This window comes from Scyliorhinus canicula, chromosome 5 (genome assembly GCF_902713615.1).
Source record: "Scyliorhinus canicula chromosome 5, sScyCan1.1, whole genome shotgun sequence".
Lineage (NCBI taxonomy): Eukaryota > Metazoa > Chordata > Chondrichthyes > Carcharhiniformes > Scyliorhinidae > Scyliorhinus > Scyliorhinus canicula.
This window is the reverse complement of record NC_052150.1, coordinates 26,587,635-26,613,850: the sequence shown is the minus strand read 5'-3', so window position 1 is coordinate 26,613,850 and position 26,216 is coordinate 26,587,635. Positions and strand designations below refer to the sequence as shown.

General features: G+C 44.5%; 1 protein-coding gene across 1 annotated transcript in view; it reads right to left on the bottom strand.

The window, feature by feature from the left end:
* Positions 1–26,216, bottom strand: part of cep72 (centrosomal protein 72) — a 216,146-nt gene that overhangs the window by 167,798 nt on the left and 22,132 nt on the right. Inside the window, exon 4 of the mRNA XM_038796786.1 lies at positions 4,021–4,213. Within this exon, the coding sequence (XP_038652714.1) occupies positions 4,021–4,213 (193 nt within the window). The remainder of the gene's footprint in view (positions 1–4,020; positions 4,214–26,216) is intronic.

The following is a 26,216-nucleotide window of genomic DNA, read 5'->3' as shown; positions in this document are numbered from 1 at the left end:
GCCAGGTGTTGAAACCCACCAGTTTGATCGGAACTTCTGGTTTGTGCCTTCAACCAGCTCTTGCAGGCTGTAGGAATTCTTCTCAGGAGTCACTTTCACTTTTAGCAATCTGGGCCTTCACAATGAAGATTTCTCCATAGGTCGATTCAATCCTGACTGGTCGCCACCAGATTGGCTCTCGGTGTCACTGAGGTAAAATTAAAGTTCTCTACCCAAGAATTTTATTTGAGAGGTTTTCCACCCACTCTCCCTATCAACCACTGGTTTGGTCTTCTTACAGGTTTTAACTGGCTGTAGGGCAGAGAGAGAGAGAGAAAAGGCTACTTTTTTCAAGACCTTTAGAGAGACAAGTCGCAGAAGAAATCTATAAGCACTGTGACTTCCTTATTAATCAGAAGTGAAACTTTCATAGGCTGGTTAGCTTTAATTACCAGGCATAAGATTACAGGGAGAATGCAAACCTTAGTCTCCCCTCTCCTGGTTCAAATGAAGCATGAAAACAAAAATGGGGTCTGCCTTCTTTGTCATAACCTTCTGGAACAATCCAGACTTATCCACATCGAGTACTTGCCAAGTCCTGGGATTTCAGTGGAGCCGATTGGTTGCTGGCCAAGTCCATCAAAAGTGACATCACTGGATCCATCCAAATAGAACATTGCTCTGGGGCTCTCCTTGAGCTAGACCATGTAGCACTCGTACTGGGGGTGCTTCAGTAATCATCCAGATACAAAAGTTAAAAGCCAAAAAGGACAGAAATTACAAAGGAAAATAAGGGGACTGACAAGGATTTACGAGGGAAGCAGATACAGTAATGGTATTCAAAAGTCTTCTAGACAAATACATGGATAGGATGGGTATAGAGGAATACGGCACTAGGAAGTGCTGAGGGTTTTGGCCAAGGGTGGTATCATGACTGGTATAGTCTCGGAGGGCTGAAGGGCCTGTTCCTGTGCTGTATTGTTCTTTGTTCCTTACACCGCCTAGGCCCACTCTCCCCGCCCTATCCCTGTAACTTAACTTACACATCTTTGGACTGGAAGAATGGATAACAAACTGGCTGCTAACAAACAGAAAATAAGGGTCACATCTCAGACGGGCAAATGATCAGAAGTGTTGTTCCACAAGTGCTGGAACCACTGTTGTTAAGCAGTTACATAAACAATGTGGACTCAGGAATTGAAAGGACGTGCCAAAATTTTTCAACGAGTCTAAATTGTGTGTTTAATACAATAGACTTCTGCAATACAGAAGACTGCTGTGACAAAATTAATTTCAATATAGATCAATGTGAAGCAGTGATTATAGAAACAACCCCATCCCTCAATGGAATCCACTCTCCAAGCAACACCCCCTTCCCCCCAAACGGAACACCATTTCTGGGACCAGTGCCAGGGCCGGTTCCAGGGGGCATGGTCCAGGCATCACCCTCTTCCCCCAAGGGGATGTACTCACCTGCGCGCCTCTGGTGAGTTTTGTCCGCCACGTGGGTGTCGTGGGGGATCTGTGGTGATCCACCTCAGAGAGCTCTCACATTAACATTAATGGGCAAACTAATGGGGGGGGGGGGGGGGGGGGGGGGGGGGGGGTGCGATTATCAGGCATAAAGACCTGATAAATAGACCTAAATGTATTCAAATGGGGATCCCAACATTCAATGTCGAGATTTCCATTGCGTTTTGGGACTCCTGTGAGATTTCCTGCTCCCGCCGTCAATCCCGCAAGCCAGAAACGCGAGTAGAAATCGCCCGAGTGTGTCTAAATGAGATACAGCAGCAGAGCAATTTTGGAATAAGTAGCAATGTGGGTTTATGAAGCCTTAAATAAATCCAAATAGGGGAAGCAAAGCACAAGGATGCATTTCTAGAGGAATAGAATTGAAAAACAGAGAAATTATGTTGAACCTTGGTTAGAACATACTTGGGCATACTGTAAACAGTTCCGGTGTTCATATTATAAAAATGATATGGAGGCCATTGAGAAGGGGCCTCAGTAGCACAGTAGTTAGCACTGCTGCTTCACAACGACAGTGTTCCCAGGTTCGATTCCCGCCTTGGGTCACTGTCTGTGCGGAGTCTGCATGTTCTCCCCGTGTCTGCGTGGGTTTCCTCCAGGTGCTCCGGTTTTGTCCCACAAGTCCCGAAAGACCTGCTATTAGGTAATTTGGACATGCTAAATTCTCCCTCTGTGTACCCGAACAGGAGCCGAGTGTGGCGACTAGGGGATTTTCACAGTAACTTCATTGCAGTATTAATGTATGTCTACTTGTGACAATAATAAAGTTTATTATTATTCATTTTGATAGAATTCTATTAGGAAAGATAAAACAGCCTGGAGCCCTTTTTTCTAAAAAAGCGGAGCCGGATAATCTTTTTGAGTTTTATAGGATAGGCAAAGAGAAGATGCTTCCATTTGCATGGATAGCTAGAACGAGGGACCACAAAAATAAGGTTAACAAGGGCGAGCAAATCCAATATGGAAATCAGGAGAAACGTTTCTATCCGAAGAGAGGTTGAAATGTGAAACTCACGACCACAAGAAGTGACCATCAAAGATGCATTCAAGGGGAAGCTAGATAAAAATGATGGGAGAAAAGAATAGGATACATCAATCGGAGCAGAAGAAAATGACAGGAAGGAGTGTTGTGTGGAACATCAACACCAGATTGGTAATGTTAGGCCCAATGATGTCTTCCTAAGCAGTAAATACCATATGATACATTCCACAGATGAACAAAACACCTTTCATTCAGAAAAGTTTAAAGTCTGACATCTTGCTTCAAAGCCTTACTAAAATTTGGTTCTGTTTTTCTTACTCAAAATTACATCTCCTTTTCCCAAAAGCGATCACTCTGCTTGGCCTTCCTACCATTTCAAACTTCATTTCATCTCATAATACTGTTCAATTAATAGAAATGCAGTTAGTCAGAAATAGCAATCCCTTGAAGCTGAAAAAACCAAAAACATTACCCCATAATAGCGTAGCCCTTTTTCAGACATTAGTGTATTAGTGTATTACGGGGTTGATTTAGCTCACTGGGCTAAATCGCTGGCTTTTAAAGCAGACCAAGCAGGCCAGCAGCACGGTTCGATTCCCGTATCAGCCTCCCCGGACAGGCGCCGACTAGGGGCTTTTCACAGTAACTTCATTGAAGCCTACTCGTGACAATAAGCGATTTTCATTTCATTTTCATTCATTAACACTCTGCCAAAAATACTTTTAACTTCCTCTTTGCTATGACTGACATCATTTTCAAGCATGTGTATTTTACGAAAGATGTGCTTTATGACTTGAATCAGCAATTTGACTAGTTTTTTTTTCACCTCTCACCGATCTCAACCCTCCCCTCCTTAGTATTTAGCTACTGCAAAAATCACGCGATCATTAAAATGAAGCAACAGCATGTGTTTTTATTCTTCAGCAATGAAATAAGTGAATTGACATAATCTGTAAAAGAACTTGCATTCATATTGCTCCTTTCACAACCCCAGGTTGTGGTAAATCACCTTACAGCCAGTTAAGTTTCGTATTGAAGTACAGCAGACACTTTTGTAATGTCGGAAACACTGCAATCAAATTGCATAAAGGGAGGTCTCACAAACAGCAATGTGATAACAGCCAGATATTAGCTAAGGGATAAATTTTGATCAGAACATCTGGAAAAACTCACCTGCTTTCTGTCAATAAGTGCAACAGAATCTTTCACGTCCACCCCAGAGGGCTTCAGTTTTAATGTCTTAACCAAAAGATTCATATACATATTGGTCAGGATGCAAGGAAAACGCGCCTGCTTTTTGTCAAATAGTGCAATAGAATCTTTTATGTCCACCCAGAGGGCTTCAGTTTGAACATCTTAACCAAAAGATCAAGTTGGTGCTGGCAGTGGGAGTACCAGCATTGAATATGTACTCAAGGGTCTGGAGTGAGACTCAAATCCGTGAGCTTCTGACACAGTGGCGAGAACTCCCAGTGAACCACAGCTGAGAAAGGAAAGTTGGTGACTGCAGCCGACAAGGTACTTACCCAAGCTTCTAAGGTTGGGGAGCATGTGGACAACAAAAAGTCGATAGTCTGATTCATTTTTGGACACAGGGTTGAGTCTCAGGTCAAGTTCTTTCAAGCTGCTCAGATTTCGAAGGAGGAAAATATCTTTCAAACTTGCAATCTTGTTATAATATAGGTTGAGCTTTTCCAGATGAATCAAGTGTTGAATCCCCTGTGTGCACAACATAGACAAGGTTAAAATGCATTTGAATCTGTGGTATTGTTTTAAATTTTAACAAACAGCTTCCTTTTGAAGCATTGTGTGGGCACGGCAGCAAACATAGAAACTGGTATATTGAGAAGCAAGTCCATTTTTTAAATGGAGTAATAATTACTACTGCCAAGCAACTTTTTCTGGCCCTAGTAATTTAATTTTACAAGTGTGGAGATGAATGCCATCATATATTAATTAGTATAAGAGATACTTTAAAAAATGAAACCTTTTTCCATCTTTTTCTGCATACCTCTTTTATCTCTTACTCTTAAAACCATCTGTCTTTTCTCATTCTTATTTCACCTACATGGTTTAAAAATAATTTATACTTCTTAGTTTAGACTCGATACACCCGAGTGAGAATTTATCAATCTGGCTTTCTGACAGGTCTCCCAGATGTCCTGTACAAGGCACCACAATGGATTAAGCATTGAATTATAGTAATTTTCCACTCAAAAACCTCGCAAACACCTCGAGGCAACTGTCAATGAGGTAAATATCAAGGGCTGTTCCTTTGTTGCTGACCGTAAACTCCAAGCCATTATCATATTCAAACTTTATTGAATCTGATACTGAACCCTAATATTAATAAATGATGCAGAAATTTGTAGCAACATTTAAATGCACACAGCCAGCAAAAGAAATAGCTGGGAATCTGCAAATAAATAAATGGGAGAGCAAACGCGCTGTTTGTTAACAATTCATTAACTGCTGAATTGATTTTTTTAAAACTGGAACTCTGCAGGGTGTATGAAATAATAAGGATAGGGTTATCTTTTCTGGCCTGGAACTAACTTTGCCACACTTGTAATGGATAACTTATGGATTTATTCTTGGATTTTTAGACCAAGATGGTTAATGTGCAACACTAAATCTGTTATCAAACAAAAGCTTTATTTGTTCCACTCATGTGTTTACATTCCTTCTCTCCTCATAGAGGTGATAACTTGTATTGGGACAAACTCCAACATGGGCCACTTATCCTGCTCCCAAGTGAAAGAGAAGGAATATTTGTTGGTCATCTCACTTGTGGAATTGACTGTGCATAAGAACATAAGAACTAGGAGCAGGAGTAGGCCATCTGGCCCCTCGAGCCTGCTCCGCCATTCAATGAGATCATGGCTGATCCTTTGTGGACTCAGCTCCACTTTCCGTCCCGAACACCATAACCCTTAATCCCTTTATTCTTCAAAAAACTATCTATCTTTACCTTAAAAACATTTAATGAAGGCGCCTCAACTGCTTCACTGGGCAGGGAATTCTATAGATTCACAACCCTTTGGGTGACGAAATTCCTCCTAAACTCAGTCCTAAATCTACTTCCCCTTATTTTGAGGCTATGTCCTTTAGTTCTGCTTTCACCCGCCAGTGGAAACAACCTGCCCGCATCTATCCTATCTATTCCCTTCATAATTTTAAATGTTTCTATAAGATCCCCCCTCATCCTTCTAAATTCCAACGAGTACAGTCCCAGTCTACTCAACCTCTCCTCGTAATCCAACCCCTTCAGCTCTGGGATTAACCTCGTGAATCTCCTCTGCACACCCTCTAGTGCCAGTACGTCCTTTCTCAAGTAAGGAGACCAAAACTGAACACAATACTCCAGGTGTGGCCTCACTAACACCGTATACAATTGTAGCATAACCTCCCTAGTCTTAAACTCCATCCCTCTAGCAATGAAGGACAAAATTCCATTTGCCTTCTTAATCACCCGTTGCACCTGTAAACCAACTTTCTGTGACTCATGCACTAGTACACCCAGGTCTGTCTGCACAGCAGCATGCTTTAATATTTTATCGTTTAAATAATAATCCCGTTTGCTGTTATTCCTACCAAAATGGATAACATCACATTTGTCAACAACTGTGCAACAACTGTTGCATTTATCTGCACAGCAATATTAACGCTGTAATATAGTTTCTCCTACTTGGAGCTGGTTCCAAATATCAGATATTAAGCATATAATCTCTTGGGTTCAGCATCAATGGTTTCATCTGCAAGCGTGTGCCACATCTCTCAAGATCAGAGGTTGAACTTCATTTTAAAATATAAATAGTTTCCTGCATGTGTTCCATGAGAAACATTGCATTTCTTGGTCACACTAAGTTGCTCCAAGGCGATGGTGAGGACAGGCACTGGTCTTGAACAGCTGCACGGCTCTTAGTGGTTATGCTGATGTTAGTCCAGAAATAGGCATCTAACTTGACGTAATCGAGAGCTATCTTGCCTCTGAGTCAGGTCGTTGATTCTAGCCCAACTCGAGATTCAAGCACAAATCTCAGGCCATCGCTCCACTATAGTACCGAAGGAGTACTAAACAGTTGCGGATGTGATCGTTTGGATGAGACATTAAACCAAGGTGGACATAAAAGATACCATGGCATTATTTTGAAGGGGGGGGTTCTCAGAGTGTTCTGGCCAATATTTTACCTTCAACCAATATGTGGTCATGGTCACATTGTTTGCAGGACCTTGCATGCAAAATGGCCACTGCGCTTCCTACATTACTGCAGTGACTACCCTACAAAAATTACTTCATTGGCTGCAAAGTACAAAGTCTTGGGGTCGTGAAAACGTGGTCTATAAATGAAAGATTTTGATTTGGACCCAGTTTTGGGATTCTTGGGGCAATTTGCACCTACAAGGCTGCTGATCCATACACGGGTAACAAATTGATAATGGGCGGCTGCCTAATTACTGTGGGCCACCCAACAAGCCCAATGCTTTCCTCAAAGGAAGGCGCAGTGCTCTGAAAGCTAGTGTTTGAAACAAACCTGTTGGACTTTAACCTGGTGTTGCAAGACTTCTTACTGTGCTCACCCCAGTCCAACACCTGCATCTCCACATCATTCCTCAATGAAGTAAATACACTTCCAGGGAGAAAGAATGCATAGCCATCCACAGGACAGACCATGGCTAGTTTTATTACTACTAGTGAAAGAGCACTTCATCCTACTGTCAGATCACCATCACTACCCAAAATGAGATCAGCTAACTCCGCAAAAGTCAATAGCCAGACCTGGGACCTCCTAGCCGGTGGGTTGGACACAGCTTGAGAAAATTCAGCCATTGTTCTATTGGTTACCTGAGGCATCAAACAATTGAGCAATAAGTGAAACTGACAGGCAGGAAAAGACACTGCAGGCCAAGCATACTTCACATGGCTGTGATTCCTTATCCATACACATCCCACACACCCAGCGAAAATGGAAGAGGCAAACAAAATTAGGGGGGGGGGGGGGGGGTTGAAATGGGTTAATTCCCTCTGCCACCTTCAGCAACTGAAACTTGTTCAGGAGACCACACTGGCTTAGATTTACATAGCAGGACACCTCGCTCTTGTACCGGGTGTTCTCTGACCCAACCATAAACAGGACCAGCTCTCGCTTGAAGGAATTCAGAGAATCAGCATTTGCTGTATAAGCCAGCAACCTGTTCGACAGGTCCACCATTCTCTCTGAACAGAACCGCCTAACATCCAACATAGTTCTGCCCTTTAGCTATTTGTAAGCATGACCCCTGGCTCACACTAACCAACTTATATGAACAACATGGATTCGTATAGCACCTTTAATGCAATAAAATATCCCAAGGTACTTCACAATAGCGCAATCCAAAAAAAATATTATATTAGGACAGGGGAAAGGAGGTCTTAAGGAGTTTCTTAAACGAGAGGTGGAGAGGTTTAGGGATAGAATTCCACGTTGTTAAACCTAAGCAGCTGAAGGTGCAACAGCCAACGATGGAATATTGAAAAATCAGGGAATCGCTGGAGGTCAGGATCAATGATGATATATCAGTTTTCTAACAACTTAACAGCTTATCTAGTCCCTTCATTATTTTAGAAACTTTCATCAAATGTGTTTCCATACTTTTTCCTGGCAATGATCATTATTATAAGACACCCGAGAAAGAATATTGGAAACTCATCCTGGATACACAGGAAATACTGTTTGGTCCACGGGAAAACTGCAATCCCAATGTGCCAATACTGCAATTTTTGCTGGAATAACGCTGGAGGCTTTAATTGGCGGCACAGTAGCATAGTAGTTAGCACTGCTTCTTCACAGCGTCAGGGACTCGGGTTCAATTCCCGGCTTGGGTCAATGTCTGTACGAAGTCTGCACATTCTCCCTGCGTCTGCGTGGGTTTCCTCCGGGTGTCCCGGTTTCCTCCCACAAGTCCCAAAAGACGTGCGGCTGGGTGAATTGGACATTCTCAATTCTCCCTCAGTGTACCCGAACAGGCACCGGAGTGTGGCGACTGGGGGATTTTCACAGTAACTTCATTGCAGTGTTCATGTAAGCCTACTTGAGACACTAATAAAGATTATTAAAAATATGAGAGTCCTTGCCTAAATCAGCTCATTATTTCCCAACATTATCCTGAATAAATCACTTTAGAGCGGGCTCTTAGGCTGTAACCCGATTAAAATTAAATGAAATGTAAATTAAATGAAAATCGCTTATTGTCACAAGTAGACTTCAATTAAGTTACTGTGAAAAGCCCGTAGTCGCCACATTCCGGCGCCTGTTCGGAGAGGCTGGTACGGGAATTGAACCGTGCTGCTGGCCTGCCTTGGTCTGCTTTAAAAGCCTGCGATTTAGCCCAGTGTGCTAAACCAGCCCCTTGTGCTAAACCAGATGCAAAACAAAATTAATGGAGATCACCTGGGCTGGGTCGAGCCATCATGTTGGAAGTAATGAGGCTCGTGCTCCGGTCCTCAGAATCCAGATGTGCGCTCACTGTTTCAGATCTTGCTTTATCCTTGATATCTAATTTCATCATGTGCAGGTGGAGTGGTCTTTATCCTGATGGCACAGTGGCAGTGGTTAGCACTGCTTCCTCACAGCGCCAGGGCCCTAGGTTCAACTCCGGCCACGGACTGTGTGGAGTTGGCACTTTCTCCCCGTGTCTGCGTGGGTTTCCTCCGAGTGCTCCGGTTTCCAACCACAGCCCAAAGATGTGCAGGTTAGGTGGATTGGCCAAGTTAAATTGCCCCTTACTGTCAAAAAGGTTAGGTGGGGTACTCTTTCCAAAGGTCGATGCAGACTCGAAAGGGCTGAATGGCCTCCTTCTGCACTGTAGAGATTCTGCATTCCCTTGACGACCTTGGTCCTCAGTTGCTATCCCGGACTTTAACAGACAACAAGATTATCAGGGAGTAATGGTGACACTTTATCTGCTTGCAGGGAAGTAAATATCTCGGGGGTGATGTCCTGCACCATTAATTATCCTAATTTAATACGGTTTTATCATGGTAAGCCAAAAATCAATTGTGGGATTGCACATATTTTTTATCCTGGTATATCCTTGGGAAAGAGGGTGACCAGAGCGGAGTGAAGTGAAGGGTGGAGAGGGTGTGGGCGGTAGGGCTAATTCTCTCCTCGCCATGTTTGAGGAAGGTCCCCCGTAGAAAAACCAAATATATTTTTTGTGAAGGGCCTTTTTCTTCTTCAGGCCCAGGTAGACGGTGTATTATCCAATGCGGACTAGAGTTTGTTGGACTCCCCTTTAGAGGGAGAGTCGATCGTTTCTCCTGATTTGGGTCTCTCTCTTTGACTGTTCTATTTCTGTCAGAGCTTTTAGGAGTGAATCGGTCTAAATATCCTTTAGTTTTGGTACTAGGTTGTGCGTCTAGTGGAGTGTCCCCTCAGGAGGCTTTCCTTGGGTGCCATGTCTTGTACGGGACCAGACTGGCTTAGTTTCGGAGGGGTGTATGGTAGTCCTCGGTGCCAGTTCTCTGATCTTTGTTTTTTTTTCTTGTGATGGTGTTGGGCTAGGCTTGGCCCGGTGTCACAGTCAGTGCCCTGTTGCTCCTTGGGGGTGCCGTAGGGGTGTTTTGATGTGGGTGACCCATATTTGGAGAGGTGAGGAATTGGGGTAGGTCTGAATGTAGTGCCCAGTGTTCATCCTTGGTCAATTCCTGTTGGGAGTGGGAAGGAACCCACATGATGGTTGATTGGCCGCTTCTCGTCTAGTCGTAATATTGTGGATCCAAGGGGTTAGCTCTGGCAGTTCTCGCTCTTTTCTGACTTTGAGAGATGTTTAGGGCATTGCTATTATTTCTCTTATGTCTGCCCTTGTGGGCTAACCGTGGTGGTGTTGGAATACGAGCCTTGGAGGCATGGGCAAACAGATACGGATTGATGTTGGCTTTTGGGTGGCCGAATCCTTTTTGGACAGTCTTGGTTGAGAGGGGGGTTACGTTGTTCCGGGAGAAGGGTGGGTCGGCCCTCCCTCCCAGGGCGCTCCACAGTTTGGGGGCCGCTCTGATGGCCCTCCCATCCTTGAGTGGGTTCCTCCCTGTTTTTTGACTATGACCAGACTTAATTCCTTTCACTCCCACCATATCCCTTTCGGGTCCTGGAGTTTCGATTATGTTTTGTCCTTGGACCTGGGAGATGGGTCTATGGAGGTTTGGTTTCTTATTCTTGCTCTCTTTTTACTTCTTCTACGAGAGACCCTGGCTGACAATATAGGGCTGGTTGTGCCCTGTCCTCTCTTTGACTTTGACTTGGTCTTTTGCCTTCTGAAGGTATAGGATGGCTGCCTGTTCTAGTCTGGATCTGGAGAAGAGTTTAAATTGCGCTGTAAGAGTTAGTTGATTTCCCCTTAGTACTGGGGTTCTCGGGGTATTATTTTTGTCATTGTCATTCTGTTTTGTAGCTATAGGTGAGATGTGGGTCTGAATTGTTGCCTGTGTCCTGTTTGGGTGCAGACAGGTCATTTATCCATGGAGGGAAGTTGTTGGGGATTTTTTTCCCTGACTTTTGTTCCTAACTTTGTAATGACCGTTCTTTGGTGCTGTTCCTGCTGAACAAAGACACCTGCAGCTGTCTTTTTTGCTTTTGCTTGTTTCATGCAAATCTTTGTAAAATATTGAAAATTCCAATAAATAGACATTTAAAATAAATAATCCATGGCACAAAAAAGTAATAAATGCATCCTTTACAGATTGTACTGAAGTAAAGACAGGAGTAACACACTCAACATAATGGAGATCAAAAATGTGATAGCAATCAGTGTTAAAAGGTAATGAGGGACACCTTGATGAGTTAGTGAATGTTATAACCCTACAGGAGGTCTTGTTTAACCAGACATCGGGGATAAGGTCCGTGACCAGCAGGAATGGACCGGTGCGTAGCAAACCCCGTGAGAGTATTCGCTGCTGGCGACTCCGTTTACTTCCGGAATTTTACTGATGGGGCATTATGAATTCAGGGAAAGTCATTCAACGCACTGGGCCAGTCACGTACATAATGCAGATGCAAGAAAAGGACTGAAATCGATACGTGGACTATCTCCGGAGCCAGGTGGAACAGGTATCACCTGGTATCTGCCCGGTGGGCAGCACGGTAGTAGAGTGTAGCACAGTTGCTTCACAGCTCCAGGGTCCCAGGTTCGATTCCCGGTTTGGGTCGCTGTCTGTGAGGAGTCTGCACATTCTCCCCATGTCTGCATAGGTTTCCTCCGGGTGCTCTGGTTTCCTCCCACAGTCCAAAGATGTGCAGGTTAAGTGGACTGGCCATGCTAAATTGCCCTTCGTGTCCAAAACAAAAGGTTGGGTGGAGTTACGGGGATAGGGTGGAGGTGTGAGCTTCAGTACGGTGCTCTTTCCAAGGGCTGGTGCAGACCTGATGGGCTGAATGGCCTCCTTCTGCACTGTAAATTCTACGATTTTATGATACCCGAGGACCGGCCATGGATCCCGAACCGAGTGGTGTCCCTCCTTCCGGAGCAATTGGCAGTGATACCCAGTGATACCCGTAACCCGAGCGGCCAGTGCCGGAATCAACCTTTAGTGAAGAGGGCAAAGGATTTCCCCCCTTCAATAAACATGGACGATGTTTTGGACTTGAGAGGGAGGGGTGTTAAAACCCTACAGGAGGCCCGAGAGATCAAACATCAGAGTCCCTGCAGCCTCACCCGAATATGATCTACCCAGATGAGGGAGCGGGGCTAACCTCTCTGTTCAAAGGACTGCTGGGATACAAATACCCCGACCCAGGTGAGGGCCAGGTGGGCGACCCTTCGGGTAGTAGGCGCAGTGTATAGTAACATGAATACAACCAACGGTTTTGCTACAGCCGTCGCTTCCGAGTAGTCGCTTGCCTGAAACTTTACAGTGAACAAATGTCTACAAAGACCCTAAGTGATGTTGTTTAGGCCTCAGTCAAGTTAGTAGCAGGGAGAGGAGAAGCTATCATTTGCCTCAGTGCTCCAACGCTTGTTAAAGCGGGGGACAAAAGCTGGAGCTTCCCATCGAGATTGCAACTACCCCTGTTGAAAACAGTGCATGCTGTAGATGTGATAATGAGGGAAGTGAGTGAGCATTGCTGTGATGCCTTCTGGTTATACAGCCTGCCATAACTCACTACTTAGGCTTACGTACAAAAGAATGGCACTTGAAAAAGATGCCTGAAAGTTGTCTGTCGAAACACACCCTACTGTGATTAAATACCCTGATAATCAAGAAATTCCTTGTCCAAGGTCATTTTTGCTATTGGACAAAGTAGTTAACTGGGCTCTGTATTTGTAAAAATTAACAAATGATAACACTTTGCACATTACAAGCAATTTGATACCTTCACCATTTTAGCTTATATTAAAGAGAAAACAATTATTACCTAACCACGTCCTTGGAACAAAGTATTCTGTCATTAGCATCTAGAAGCTGACTTTTCACATAAGACACCATTAACAAGACTTGCATTCTTGTGCCACTTTTTATGTCCTCAGGAAGGCCCAAAGCACTTTACAGCCAATTAATTACTTTGTGAAGTTATTCACTGTTGTACCGTAGGAAAAATGGCAGCCAATCTGCAAACAGCAAGATCCCACAAACAGCAATGCAATAGTGACAATCTGTTCAGGAAACATCACATAGCTTGGGCACAAGGGAGAATTCTTTGAACAATGCCATGGGATCTTTTAGGTCCACCTGAGGGGTGGATAGGTCTCGGTTTAACATCTAATCTAAAAGACAGTATATTATTTCCTCAATACTGCATTGGGCTGGAGTTTTATGTCGCATCTTGTGCCAAGTCTCTAAAATTGGACCTGCAAAATTTATGAACATATGAATTAGGCGGAGTAGGCCATTCAGCCCCTCAAGCCTGCTCTGCCACTCAATTAACCATGTCTGATCTGACTGTAACCTCAACTCCACGCATTCCCACCTACCCCTGATAACCTTTCACCCTCCCCACACAGCCGCCCTCCCACCACTCACCAGCTGATCAAAAATCTCACTTTGCCTTAAAAATATTCAAATATTCTGCTTCTACCCACTCACTTCCAGGGGAAACTCCTTTCTGCTGACTTGTCCCAAGTGGAATTAATTTAGGTATCTCCATCCACCACTGGATAGATAGAGGTATGGCTTTTTCCAGACAAGTGGCAGTATAACTCCTGATCCAATTCTAGAACACAGCAGCATGAAGACAATCAATTTATTTCCAATTCATTCCCTGGATATAGGCCTCACTGGCATGAGCAGGATTTATTGCACTAATTTTCCTGAGGAGCTGGTGGGGGCCTGGCCTTCGATTTGAACTGCTTTAATGGTTTGATACAACTGAGTGACTTGCTGGGCCATTTCAGAGGTCAGAGTCAACTTTAGAGACAAGCCCAATTAGATAACAGCAGATTTCTTCCCTGAAGGACATTAGTGAATGAGTTGGGTTTTTACAATATCGGACAAATTCAAGGTCATGGTATTCAAGTTTACAATTCTTTTCAAACTGACCTTAAATTCTCAATGTGCCACTAAAAGAATTTGGATTCCTATTCACCAAATTATTAGTCCAGTATCATAGCCACTAAACTATTATACCCCACAATTCACCGAGTTTCACAGGAGGTCTTGTGGCATCAGGGGTAACATCCCTATCTCGGAAGCTCCGGGTTGAAGATCCTTGCCAGGACTTGTTGGCCACAGAAGGAGCATTCATGACATGGTCTATCGAACAGGCTGATAATCAGCCTACGAATCCTTCCAACTCTTCCTCACTATTACCCAAAGAGGGAAAAATGCGTGTGTGGGAAGATATCCTAAAATGAACCCAGTTTCACAACTTGTCGAGGGTTAAGCCAGTGAGGCTGCAAGCAGAGTCTGAAGGCTATTCAAAGATCCACAGCTCCTTCTAGACTCCTTCTGCATATTATTTTTAAAATGTTGTGACAAAGTGACCTTCCTGCTCGCGTGCTTAAAATATTGCAAAAGGTTGCCGCCCTGGGAGCAAAGCTCTGCACATGAGGGTTCCTAAACATGCACAGATATCTCTGCTGTCGGTTAGAGAATGTGATTCACAACATGATGGGATTTTGTCAGCTGTGAACCATACCTTGCAACAAATCTCTGACAAGAGAACCAAAGCAGCCTCACTCAAAAGAGGTAGAAGTATCATTCAAAGAAATAAACATGTCACACTGATACAGTGCAGACTCTACTGGAGTTTATATCGGCAAAACATTGTTTTGCCTCCAATCCACGCCTCATGTAACTACGAACTGACCAATTTTTGCTCGGTCTAAGTAAATACTGTGACTGCCCCAGTGAGATATGGCAGTAGGTCCTGAGCAAGGGTCCGTATCCTCTTTGGGAATTGCGAGACGGTTTCAAGGAGTCCACCATAAATATTGTCCAGCATTTTTAAAAATTGAAGCTAAAAAAAATTCAGGTCCGATTGAATTCAGCAAGCTGGAAGCACATACCCAAATTCACACCTCTGCGCCTGAGAGCCTGTGCAATGACTGTGGATATTTCTGTTCCCCCCCGCCTCCCACACCAAACTGCAAGTTGTTGTTTCTCTTTCCCCCACCAAGATTAAATGGGGTAGTTGGTTCTTCCACTCTCAGTCCTTGTTCCCCGAATCCTCTCAGTAGCAAACTTTGTTTTTAATTCATTCACAGAATATAGGCTTTCCTGGCTAGGCCAACATTCACTGCCCAGTCCTAATTGCCCGTGAGAAGGTGGTGGTGGTGAGCTGCCTTCTTGAACTGCTACAGGCCATGCGGTGTAGGTACACCCACAGTGCTGTTAGGGAGGGAGCTCCAGGGCTTTGACCCAGCGACAGTGACAGAATTGCGATACACCAGTTGCCGCTGGTGTTGTGCAGAATTGAGAACTAGAATAGCCTGGCTATTGAGATCAGCACATAGTCGGTGTGTGTCTGTGCGTGTGTGTGTGTGCGCGTGCACCTAGGCCAGCTCCATTTCAATCGGAATTATTTTTGTCCTGTTTTTGTTACTTGTGTAATCATGGTTGTCAATTAAATGAAACGGGGACATGGAAATAGGCAGCAGCTACAGGAGCTGCTGGGGTCAAGTAGTGAGTTGCTGCCTTTGCCCAGGCAGAAATGTAAAGTAAGGCAACATGAGTAAATATGAGGATTGAAACTTACTACCAGTAAATACAGGTACACTGTCTCAAAACCAGCAACCTCAGGACCGAGGCTGCGCCGGATTTTGGATTTTGCCAGAGCTTGCTACGGCTCATTTTTTAAATGTGCAGTTTTCAGACAAGTCCAGTTTTCAGACAGCTGGTTTTGAGAGAGCATGCCTGTATTCTCTTTTTTTTTAAATTTAGAGTACCCAATTCATTTTTTAGCGTGACCAATCCACCTACCCTGCACATCTTTGGGTTGTGGGGGCAAAACCCACGCAAACACGGGGAGAATGTGCAACCTCCACACGGACAGTAACCCAGAGCCGTGATCGAACCTGGGACCTCGGCGCCGTGAGACAGCAGGGCTGACCCACTGTGCCGCCCACCTGTATTCTCCACTAATTTACAACTATTCCTCCTCCCACAATATCTGTCCTGCTGATTTCAAAGTATTGAGACACATTGTATTGTTGGTTACAAGGAAAGGTCGCTCGATGATGTCTCATCGCATCCATGCTGGAGAGCAGAGGTGAGCCCCCCCCCCCCCAAGGAACCTCCTACTCCAAAAGTGTCAGGAAGTTGTCAAGTAGTTCCATAAATCTTCCAACATCCTTGTCCAAACTACGACAGCGAACATTTGACAACAAAAACCTCTTGCAAGTCAACAAAAGTCCTAGCGTACGCATCAGTTGCTATCCCAACATTGATGTCCTGCAATGAGACCTGGACTATGTATCAGCCACACATAAGACAACTAGAAAAATTCCACCAACAACGTTTCCACTGCGTCTTCTGGATTCAATGGAAGGACCATTGGGAAAACGCTAATGGCCTTCTTGCCAGCTCAATATGCATTCAGGCAAAACATCTGCAAAATCAACTTTGATGGACTGGACATTGTGTACGGGGAAGACGTAAACCATCTTTCCTGCCTTGTCTCATAACTCTCAAATGGTCATCTTTCCAGGAAAGGGCAGGGAAACACTTCAAAGACACTAAGCTCTCTTTGAAGCCTGGCAACAGTGGGATTAATGACAGGGAGGAGCTTGCTACCAGTTGTTCAAAATGGTGACAGCTTGTCCAACAAGCTGCATCACACTTGAGTTTTAATGATGAGGCAGAGCAGCTGCAGAGGAAAGGAAATAAAACCTCCGCTCCAGATCGCATAACCTCACGAGGCGTACTGCTCCATGTGTCTAAATATCTGTGGGTCGAGAGCGATGATGCAGGGCAGGCACAGGCCACTGAGTAGACATTATTTTTGGGTCATGGGATACCCAGCACAACCCAACTTTAATTTACGCATCTTGCTCTACCAAGGACAGCATCACAGGCAGAACTGATTGCTCACATCCAGCGTTGGCCTCCATCGCAGAGGATTACAAGGCCTGGTTGATGTACGAGGAAAGTCGACAAGGGAGGTACGGGTTGTGGAGAAAAGAGAAAGATTGGGTGGTCAGATGACTGGGGCTCACGTAGAGGGAAAGAGAGAGCGGAATGGACGTGGCGTGGGGACATGCATTTTTGCAGTGCTGGGAGAGGGGCTGTAACCACAGCATAGTGACAGTGAGCAGCACCGAGACAATTTGTACAAAAAAAACACATTTTGTGTTACAGGGAATCTGTGGGATTTTCATAACACCAGAGTTGCTCCAACGTGGCAAACCAAGCAGTTAATTTAAATAAATTGGGTTTCAGGAAACTCTCCTGATTGAATATACAGCGAATCTGGTAATACAAGGTTTTATAAAAGACTTGTTTGGAGTTCAATAAACAGCACAAACAAATATTCAGAAATGGCACACCATGACAAAATATATTACACATGTATATATATATATATATATATATATATCATCACTCACCTTCAGGAGGAGGAGCAGCACGGTGGACCTGCGGTAGAAACTCAGGGGAGCATAGCGAGCATAGATACAGCCTGGGGAGCACGGCCTACATCACTCAACTTCAGGAGGAGGAACGGAGAGGTGGACCTGAGGGAGATGCTCACGGGAGCGGAGCGAGGGTAAATACAGCCCGGGGAGCACGGCCTGCATCACCCACCTAAATGAGGAGTGGAGAGGCGGACCTGCGGGAGACAGGCACGGGAACAAAGACAGGAGCTCGCAAGAGTCCAGGAAGGCGTGGAGTTGGAAAACGAAGTGAGCAGTGACATGACAGGAAAGCTATAAATTTACTGGGTGAGAGTGGTCTTGCCCTGCTGCAGGAGTAGAGGCTACAAGGGAAAGGGTTGATTGGTCAGTAATGGGTAATTTGTTTCTCTCCAATTTAAAGCTACTTAAGGAAAGGTAAGAGTTTTAACTTTTTCAAATAAATAACTTAAATATAATTTTCTACTTGACATAAGTAATCATAGTAGGGGATTTTTCACAGTAACATCATTGCAGTGTTAATATAAGCCTTCTTGTGGCAATAATAAAGATTATTATTACAATAAAGTAAAGTAACCATAGTGCCTGATGACCAAGAGGGACCAGAGGGACTTTGAGGGGGAGAGCTGACTAGTGGTGATTTAACCTGAGGATCACCACACGTCAGAGAGGGGCAATTTTGAATAACCTCAGCCGGTATGAGAATTGAACCCCCGCTGTTGGCCTTGCTATTCATCACGAACCAGCTGTCCAGCCAACTGAGCTAAACTGGAAGGTAGTGTAGGCTGGGGTCCCACACTCAAATTGGTTTTCCATATTGGAAGTTGGTTCCTAAAGGGAGTGCAGTCAGAGCAAAGATTCTGGAATCACAAGTAGCCTGGTGTACTGGATGGGAGGGAGAAGGAAGAGGAGCGATAGTGATCGGGGATTCATTAGTTAGGGGAATAGACAGACATTTCTGTGGCCGCAGGCGTGACTCCAGCAAGGAGGCTTTTAGATTCCTGGATCGCAGTGACCGTTTGTGGGGATGGTGGGACATGTACAAGCAGAATGGTCTGCATCTGAACCAAAATGGGATCTCCATACTTGCGGGTGAGTTTGCTAGTGCTGTTGGGAGGAGTTAGTGCAATAGGGACACAGCATACTATAGTAAAGGAACTAAGACACGGGGAGTTATCATAGAATTATCATAGAATTTACAGTGCACAACCATGTTGAATTCCAAAAGAGAAAGGTGAGGCTGGATGGCCTCCACTTTAATGATAGGAGCATTATAGGTCTGACTGATGAGTTAAGGGCGTGGATTAACAGGTGGAATTGAGATCTTGTTGTTAGAGACGCGGTTGAGGGAGGGGCAGGACTGGCAACTCAACATTCTGGGCTATAGGATCTTCATGCGAGACACTGGAGGGTGCAAAAGAAGAGGTGGCGTTGCATTACTAATTAAGGAGTCAATTATTAAGGTTGAGAAGGCAGGGCTTTCATGAATAACCTCCCTGGGATAGTCACAGAGGAAAGGGGTGGTTTTCTTGAAATGTATTCAGGAGAGCTTTTTCTGTCAATATGTAGGTCCAATAACGGACGGTGCAGTGCTGGATCTAATTCTGGGAATGAAGCCAGACATGAGTTCAAGGTGGCAGTGGGGCAGGGGGGGGGGGGGGGGGGGGGGGGGTAGTACAGCTTCTTGTGGGAAACTCTACAGCAGAGCAGTGGAAAACATTCAAAAAGGAAATGGAGAACATACAGGCCCAACATGTTTCCATTAGGGTGAAATGTGGGAATAACAAGCCCACATTTGTGGGAATACCAAGGAAGGGGCATGAAAAAGCACTGGCGATAAGATCAGGGAAAATCCCGAGCTATTCTATCAGTATATTAAGGGGAAAGAGGATAACCAGGGAGAGAGTAGGGCCTATTAGGGACCAAGGGAGTCAGAGGACTTTGTTAGGGTGTCAAAATGTTAAAAGCATACTTCCCATCTGTCTTCCCTCAGGAGAAGGAGCAGAGGAACTGTGACTTTCTTGAACAGTTTGACAAAAGGAATGACGTGGTATTCGAGTCTTTTGCAGACTTAAAAGTTAGCAAATACCACTGAGTTATATCCTGTTAGCGGAAAAAATTGCTAAATGTGTGTCAGAATTGATATATGTAATAATAAAGATGTCTCAAGTAGTATAACAACACAAGTCAAAGGGGAAAACCAGTAGACAAGGGGTTAATAATGTTGGATCTTAAAGAAAAGTGACCTGCACTGGAGATAATTCAATCATCTCACAGGGCATGAGGATAAGAAAGGGGTCACACGTCACAAAAATCATAGCTCCAGCCTGTGTAAGGGATTCACTGTCTAGCCCAGTGCAGGGGATAAAAACACACTAACACCCCATCCAGAAGTTCAGGGTAAAGGAAATATATTGAACAGAATCCAGGAGATTGTAAACAAGCATTGTATTAGTTGATCGTTTTCCCAGAAAATATGCATACTGATCACCTTGTAATGTTCCGACTGAATTGATGACGTCAATGCCCAATTGTAAATCTGAAAGAATCTTAAATATATATGTATATAATTCTGTCTAAGAACATAAGAACTAGGAGCAGGAGTAGGCCATCTGGCCCCTCGAGCCTGCTCCGCCATTCAATTAGATCATGGCTGATCTTTTGTGGACTCAGCTCCACTTTCCGGCCCGAACACCATAACCCTTAATCCCTTTATTCTTCAAAAAACTATCTATCTTTACCTTAAAAACATGTAATGAAGGAGCCTCAACTGCTTCACTGGGCAAGGAATGCCATAGATTCACAACCCTTTGGGTGAAGAAGTTCCTCCTAAACTCAGTCCTAAATCTACTTCCCCTTATTTTGAGGCTATGCCCCCTAGTTCTGCTGTCACCCGCCAGTGGAAACAACCTGCCCGCATCTATCCTATCTATTCCCTTCATAATTTTAAATGTTTCTATAAGATCCCCCCTCATCCTTCTAAATTCCAACGAGTACAGTCCCAGTCTACTCAACCTCTCCTCATAATCCAACCCCTTCAGCTCTGGGATTAACCTAGTGAATCTCCTCTGCACACCCTCCAGTGCCAGTACGTCCTTTCTCAAGTAAGGAGACCAAAACTGAACACAATACTCCAGGTGTGGCCGCACTAACACCTTATACAATTGCAACATAACCTCCCTAGTCTTAAACTCCATCCCTCTAGCAATGAAGGACAAAATTCCATTTGCCTTCTTAATCACCTGTTGCACTTGTAAACCAACCTTCTGTGACTCATGCACTAGCACACCCAAGTCTCTCTGAACAGCGGCATGCTTTAATATTTTATCATTTAAATAATAATCCCGTTTGCTGTTATTCCTACCAAAATGGATAACCTCACATTTGTCAACATTGTATTCCATCTGCCAGACCCGAGCCCATTCACTTAACCTATCCAAATCCCTCTGCAGACTTCCAGTATCCTCTGCACTTTTCGCTTTACCACTCATCTTAGTGTCATCTGCAAACTTGGACACATTGCCCTTGGTCCCCAACTCCAAATCATCAATGTAAATTGTGAACAATTGTGGGCCCAACACGGATCCCTGAGGGACACCACTAGCTACTGATTGCCAACCAGAGAAACACCCATTTATCCCAACTCTTTGCTTTCTATTAATTAACCAATCCTCTATCCATGCTACTACATTACCCTTAATGCCATGCATCTTTATCTTATGCAGCAACCTTTTGTGTGGCACCTTGTCAAAGGCTTTCTGGAAATCCAGATATACCACATCCATCGGCTCCCCGTTATCTACTGCACTGGTAATGTCCTCAAAAAATTCCACTAAATTAGTTAGGCATGACCTGCCTTTAACGAACCCATGCTGCGTCTGCCCAATGGGACAATTTCTATCCAGATGCCTCGCAATTTCTTCCTTGATGATAGATTCCAGCATCTTCCCTATTACCGAAGTTAAACTCACTGGCCTATAATTTCCTGCTTTCTGCCTACCTCCTTTTTTAAACAGTGGCGTCACGTTTGCTAATTTCCAATCCACCGGGACCACCCCAGAGTCTAGTGAATTTCGGTAAATTATCACTAGTGCATCTGCAATTTCCCTAGCCATCTCTTTTAGCACTCTGGGATGCATTCCATCAGGGCCAGGAGACTTGTCTACCTTTAGCCCCATTAGCTTGCCCATCACTCCCTCCTTAGTGATAACAATCCTCTCAAGGTCCTCACCTGTCATAGCCTCATTTCTATCAGTCGCTGGCATGTTATTTGTGTCTTCCACTGTGAAGACTGACCCAAAAAACCTGTTCAGTTCCTCAGCCATTTCCTCATTTCCCATTATTAAAACTCCCTTCTCATCCTCTAAAGGACCAATATTTACCTTAGCCACTCTTTTTTGTCTTATATATTTGTAAAAACTTTTACTGTCTGTTTTTATATTCTGAGCAAGTTTACTCTCATACTCTATCTTACTCTTCTTTATAGCTTTTTTAGTAGCTTTCTGTTGCCCCCTAAAGATTTCCCAGTCCTCTAATCTCCCAGCAATCTTTGCCACTTTATATGCTTTTTCCTTCAATTTGATACTCTCCCTTATTTCCTTAGATATCATAGAACATAGAACATAGAACATAGAACGATACAGCGCAGTACAGGCCCTTCGGCCCTCGATGTTGCACCGACATGGAAAAAAAACTAAAGGCCATCTAACCTACACTATGCCCTTATCATCCATATGCTTATCCAATAAATTTTTAAATGCCCTCAATGTTGGCGTGTTCACTACTGTTGCAGGTAGGGCATTCCACGGCCTCACCACTCTTTGCGTAAAAAACCCACCTCTGACCTCTGTCCTATATCTATTACCCCTCAATTTAAGGCTATGTCCCCTCGTGCTAGCCACCTCCATCCGCGGGAGAAGGCTCTCGCTGTCCACCCTATCTAACCCTCTGATCATTTTGTATGCCTCTATTAAGTCACCTCTTAACCTTCTTCTCTCTAACGAAAACAACCTCAAGTCCATCAGCCTTTCCTCATAAGATTTTCCCTCCATACCAGGCAACATCCTGGTAAATCTCCTCTGCACCCGTTCCAAAGCTTCCACGTCCTTCCTATAATGAGGCGACCAGAACTGTACGCAATACTCCAAATGCGGCCGTACTAGAGTTTTGTACAACTGATATCCACGGTCGATTTTCCCTCTTTCTTCCGTCCTTCCGTTTTGTTGGTATAAACCTTTGCTGAGCACTGTGAAAAATCGCTTGGAAGGTTCTCCACTGTTCCTCAACTGTTCCACCATAAAGTCTTAGCTCCCAGTCTACCTTAGCTAGTTCTTCTCTCATCCCCTTGTAATCTCCTTTGTTTAAACACAAAACACTAGTACTTGATTTTACTTTCTCACCCTCCATCTGTATTTTAAATTCCACCATATTGTGATCGCTCCTTCCGAGAGGATCCCTAACTATGAGATCATGAATCAATCCTGTCTCATTACACAGGACAAGATCTAGGACCGCTTGTTCCCTCGTAGGTTCCATTACATACTGTTCTAGGAAACTATCGCGGATACATTCTATAAACTCCTCCTCACGGTTGCCTTGACCGACCTGGTTAAACCAATCGACATGTAGATTAAAATCCCCCATGATAACTGCTGTACCATTTCTACATGCATCAGTTATTTCTTTGTTTATTGCCTGCCCCACCATATCGTTACTATTTGGTGGCCGATAGACTACTCCTATCAGTGACTTTTTCGCCTTACTATTCCTGATTTCCACCCAAATGGATTCAACCTTATCCTCCATAGCACCGATGTCATCCCTTACTATTGCCCGGATGTCATCCTTAAATAACAGAGCAACACCACCTCCCTTACCATCCACTCTGTCCTTCCGAATAGTTTGATACCCTCGGATATTTAACTCCCAGTCGTGACCATCCTTTAACCATGTTTCAGTAATGGCCACTAAATCATAGTCATTTACGATGATTTGTGCCACCAACTCATTTACTTTATTCCGAATACTACGAGCATTCAGGTAAAGTACACTTATGTTGGTTTTTTTACCTCTGTTTTGAATCTTAACATCTCCAGTTTTATTCCTTTTGTTATTACTGGGCCTATTCACTGTGCTCCCCTCAGTCACTGTACCTTGTACTGTCGCCCTTATGGATTTCTGACTATGTCTTCTCTGCCTTGCACTTTTCCCCTTGCTTCCTTTTGTTTCTGTCCCTGTTTTACTACCTTCCAACTTCCAGCATTGGTTCCCATCCCCCTGCCACATTAGTTTAAACACTCCCCAACAGCTCTAGCAAACACCCCCCCTAGGACATCGGTTCCAGTCCTGCCCAAGTGCAGACCGTCCGGTTTGTACTGGTCCCACCTCCCCCAGAACCGGTCCCAATGCCCCAGGAATTTGAATCCCTCCCTCTTGCACCATCTCTCGAGCCACGCATTCATCCTATCTATCCTGACATTCCTACTCTGACTAGCTCGTGGCACTGGTAGCAATCCTGAGATTACTACCTTTGAGGTCCTACTTTTTAGTTTAACTCCTAACTCCCCGAATTCCGCTTGTAGGACCTCATCCCGTTTTTTACCTATATCGTTGGTGCCTATGTGCACCACGACAGCTGGCTGTTCACCCTCCCCTCCCAGAATGTCCTGCAGCCGCTCCGAGACATCCTTGACCCTTGCACCAGGGAGGCAACATACCATCCTGGAGTCTCGATTGCGTCCACAGAACCGCCTGTCTATTCCCCTTACGATCGAGTCCCCTATCACTATAGCCCTGCCATTTTTCTTCCTGCCCTGCTGTGCAGCAGAGCCAGCCACGGTGCCATGAACCTGGCTGCTGCTGCCTTCCCCTGGTGAGCCATCTCCCTCAACAGTATCCAAAGCGGTATATCTGTTTTGCAGGGAGATGACCGCAGGGGACACCTGCACTGCCTTCCTACTCTTGCTCTTTCTTTTGGTCACCCATTTTCTATCTCCCTCAGTAACCTTCACCTGCGGTGTGACCAACTCGCTAAACGTGCTATCCACGACCTCCTCAGCATCGCGGATGCTCCAAAGTGAGTCCATCCGCAGCTCCAGAGCCGTCAAGCGGTCTAACAAGAGCTGCAACTGAACACACTTCTTGCACGTGAAGGAGCCAGGGACAGTGGACGTGTCCCTGAGCTCCCACATCGCACACGAGGAGCATGACACGGGTCTGGGATCTCCTGCCATGTCTTAAACCCTTGGTAAACTTAAACAACTAGAATTTCAAAATAAAAATAAATAAATTAGACAATGAAAAGAAAAAGAGAGACTACTTACCAGTCACTTACCAGGGTTAAAAAGCACCTCCTCACACTCTGCACCGAATTACCTCACTGCACCAAATTACCAAGTTTAAATCTCCCACTCTGTATGAGTCTCACTCCGGATGTGTCTCCTGGAAAAGTGCTTGCTTACTGTGTGCGCTCTCTGTCTGTCTTTTATACAGACCTCAGCTAACCGATGACTCAAAAAAAACCTTACCTTCAAAGAGAATAATACAATGTGCCCCTAAACAGGCCTCAACAGGCCTCAGGTGATTGACAGATAACTGCCTCTCAGCAATTAGGGTGGGGGCAGCTTCAACCAATCAGACACTAAGCTCCACACTGCACTTTTAACTGAAAAACAGCAGAATTAGATTTTCCACTTACCTTTGCTGATTTACCTCACTGCACCAAATTACCAAGTTTAAATCTCTCACTCTGTATGAGTCTCACTCCGGATGTGCCTCCTGGAAAAGTGCTCGCTTCTATGATCAGAGCTGACTTTTGCAAGCTAAGGCTAGCAGCAGAACAGCCTCTCCTGTGTGTGCACACAGCAATTCCGAATAAACGCAACTTTTACAAATCCACGCAGTCGAGAACAGACTCTAAGCTTTACTTCCCTCCAACATATCCCAGGCTCCAATGGGAGGAAAGGGAGGAAATTACAGGGGCCCAGGCCCAAATTTTTAATTCTTCTTTGGCGACAGGGGAGGTGCCAAAGAATTGGAGGACAGCTAATGTGGTTCCACATTTCATGAAAGGTGGTGGAGATAAACCAGGGGATTACAGACCAGCGAGTCTCAGTGGTCGGGAAACTACTAGAGAAAATTCTGAAGGAGAGAATTAATCTCCATTTAGCAAGGAAAGGTTGATCAGGAATAGTCAGCATGGCTTTGTCAGAGGAGGGCTATGCTTAACAAATTTGATTTAGTTTTTCGAGGAGGTGATCGGGTGTATAGATTAGGGTACTGCAGTAGATGTAGTTCATATGGATTTCAGCAAAGCCTTTGGCATGGTCCCACTGTAGGAGACTGAATAACACATGGGATCCAGGGTAACTTGATAAGTTGGATCCAAAATTGCCTTAGTGGTAGGAGACAGAGGATGATAGAAGGCTGTTTGTGTGACTGGATTGGTGGTCCTTTATTGTTTATTATATAAATATAAACAACATAGATGAGAATGTGGGGAGGATGATAAGTAAGTTTGCAGATCACACAAAGATTGGTGAGGAAGATGATCTTGGGCAGGAAGATTTCGATAGGTTGGGTAGATGGGCAGATCAGTGGTGGATGGAATTTACCCCTGAAAAATGTCAAGTAATGCACTTTAGAAAGACTAACAAGACAATGAATAGAACACTAGGGAATG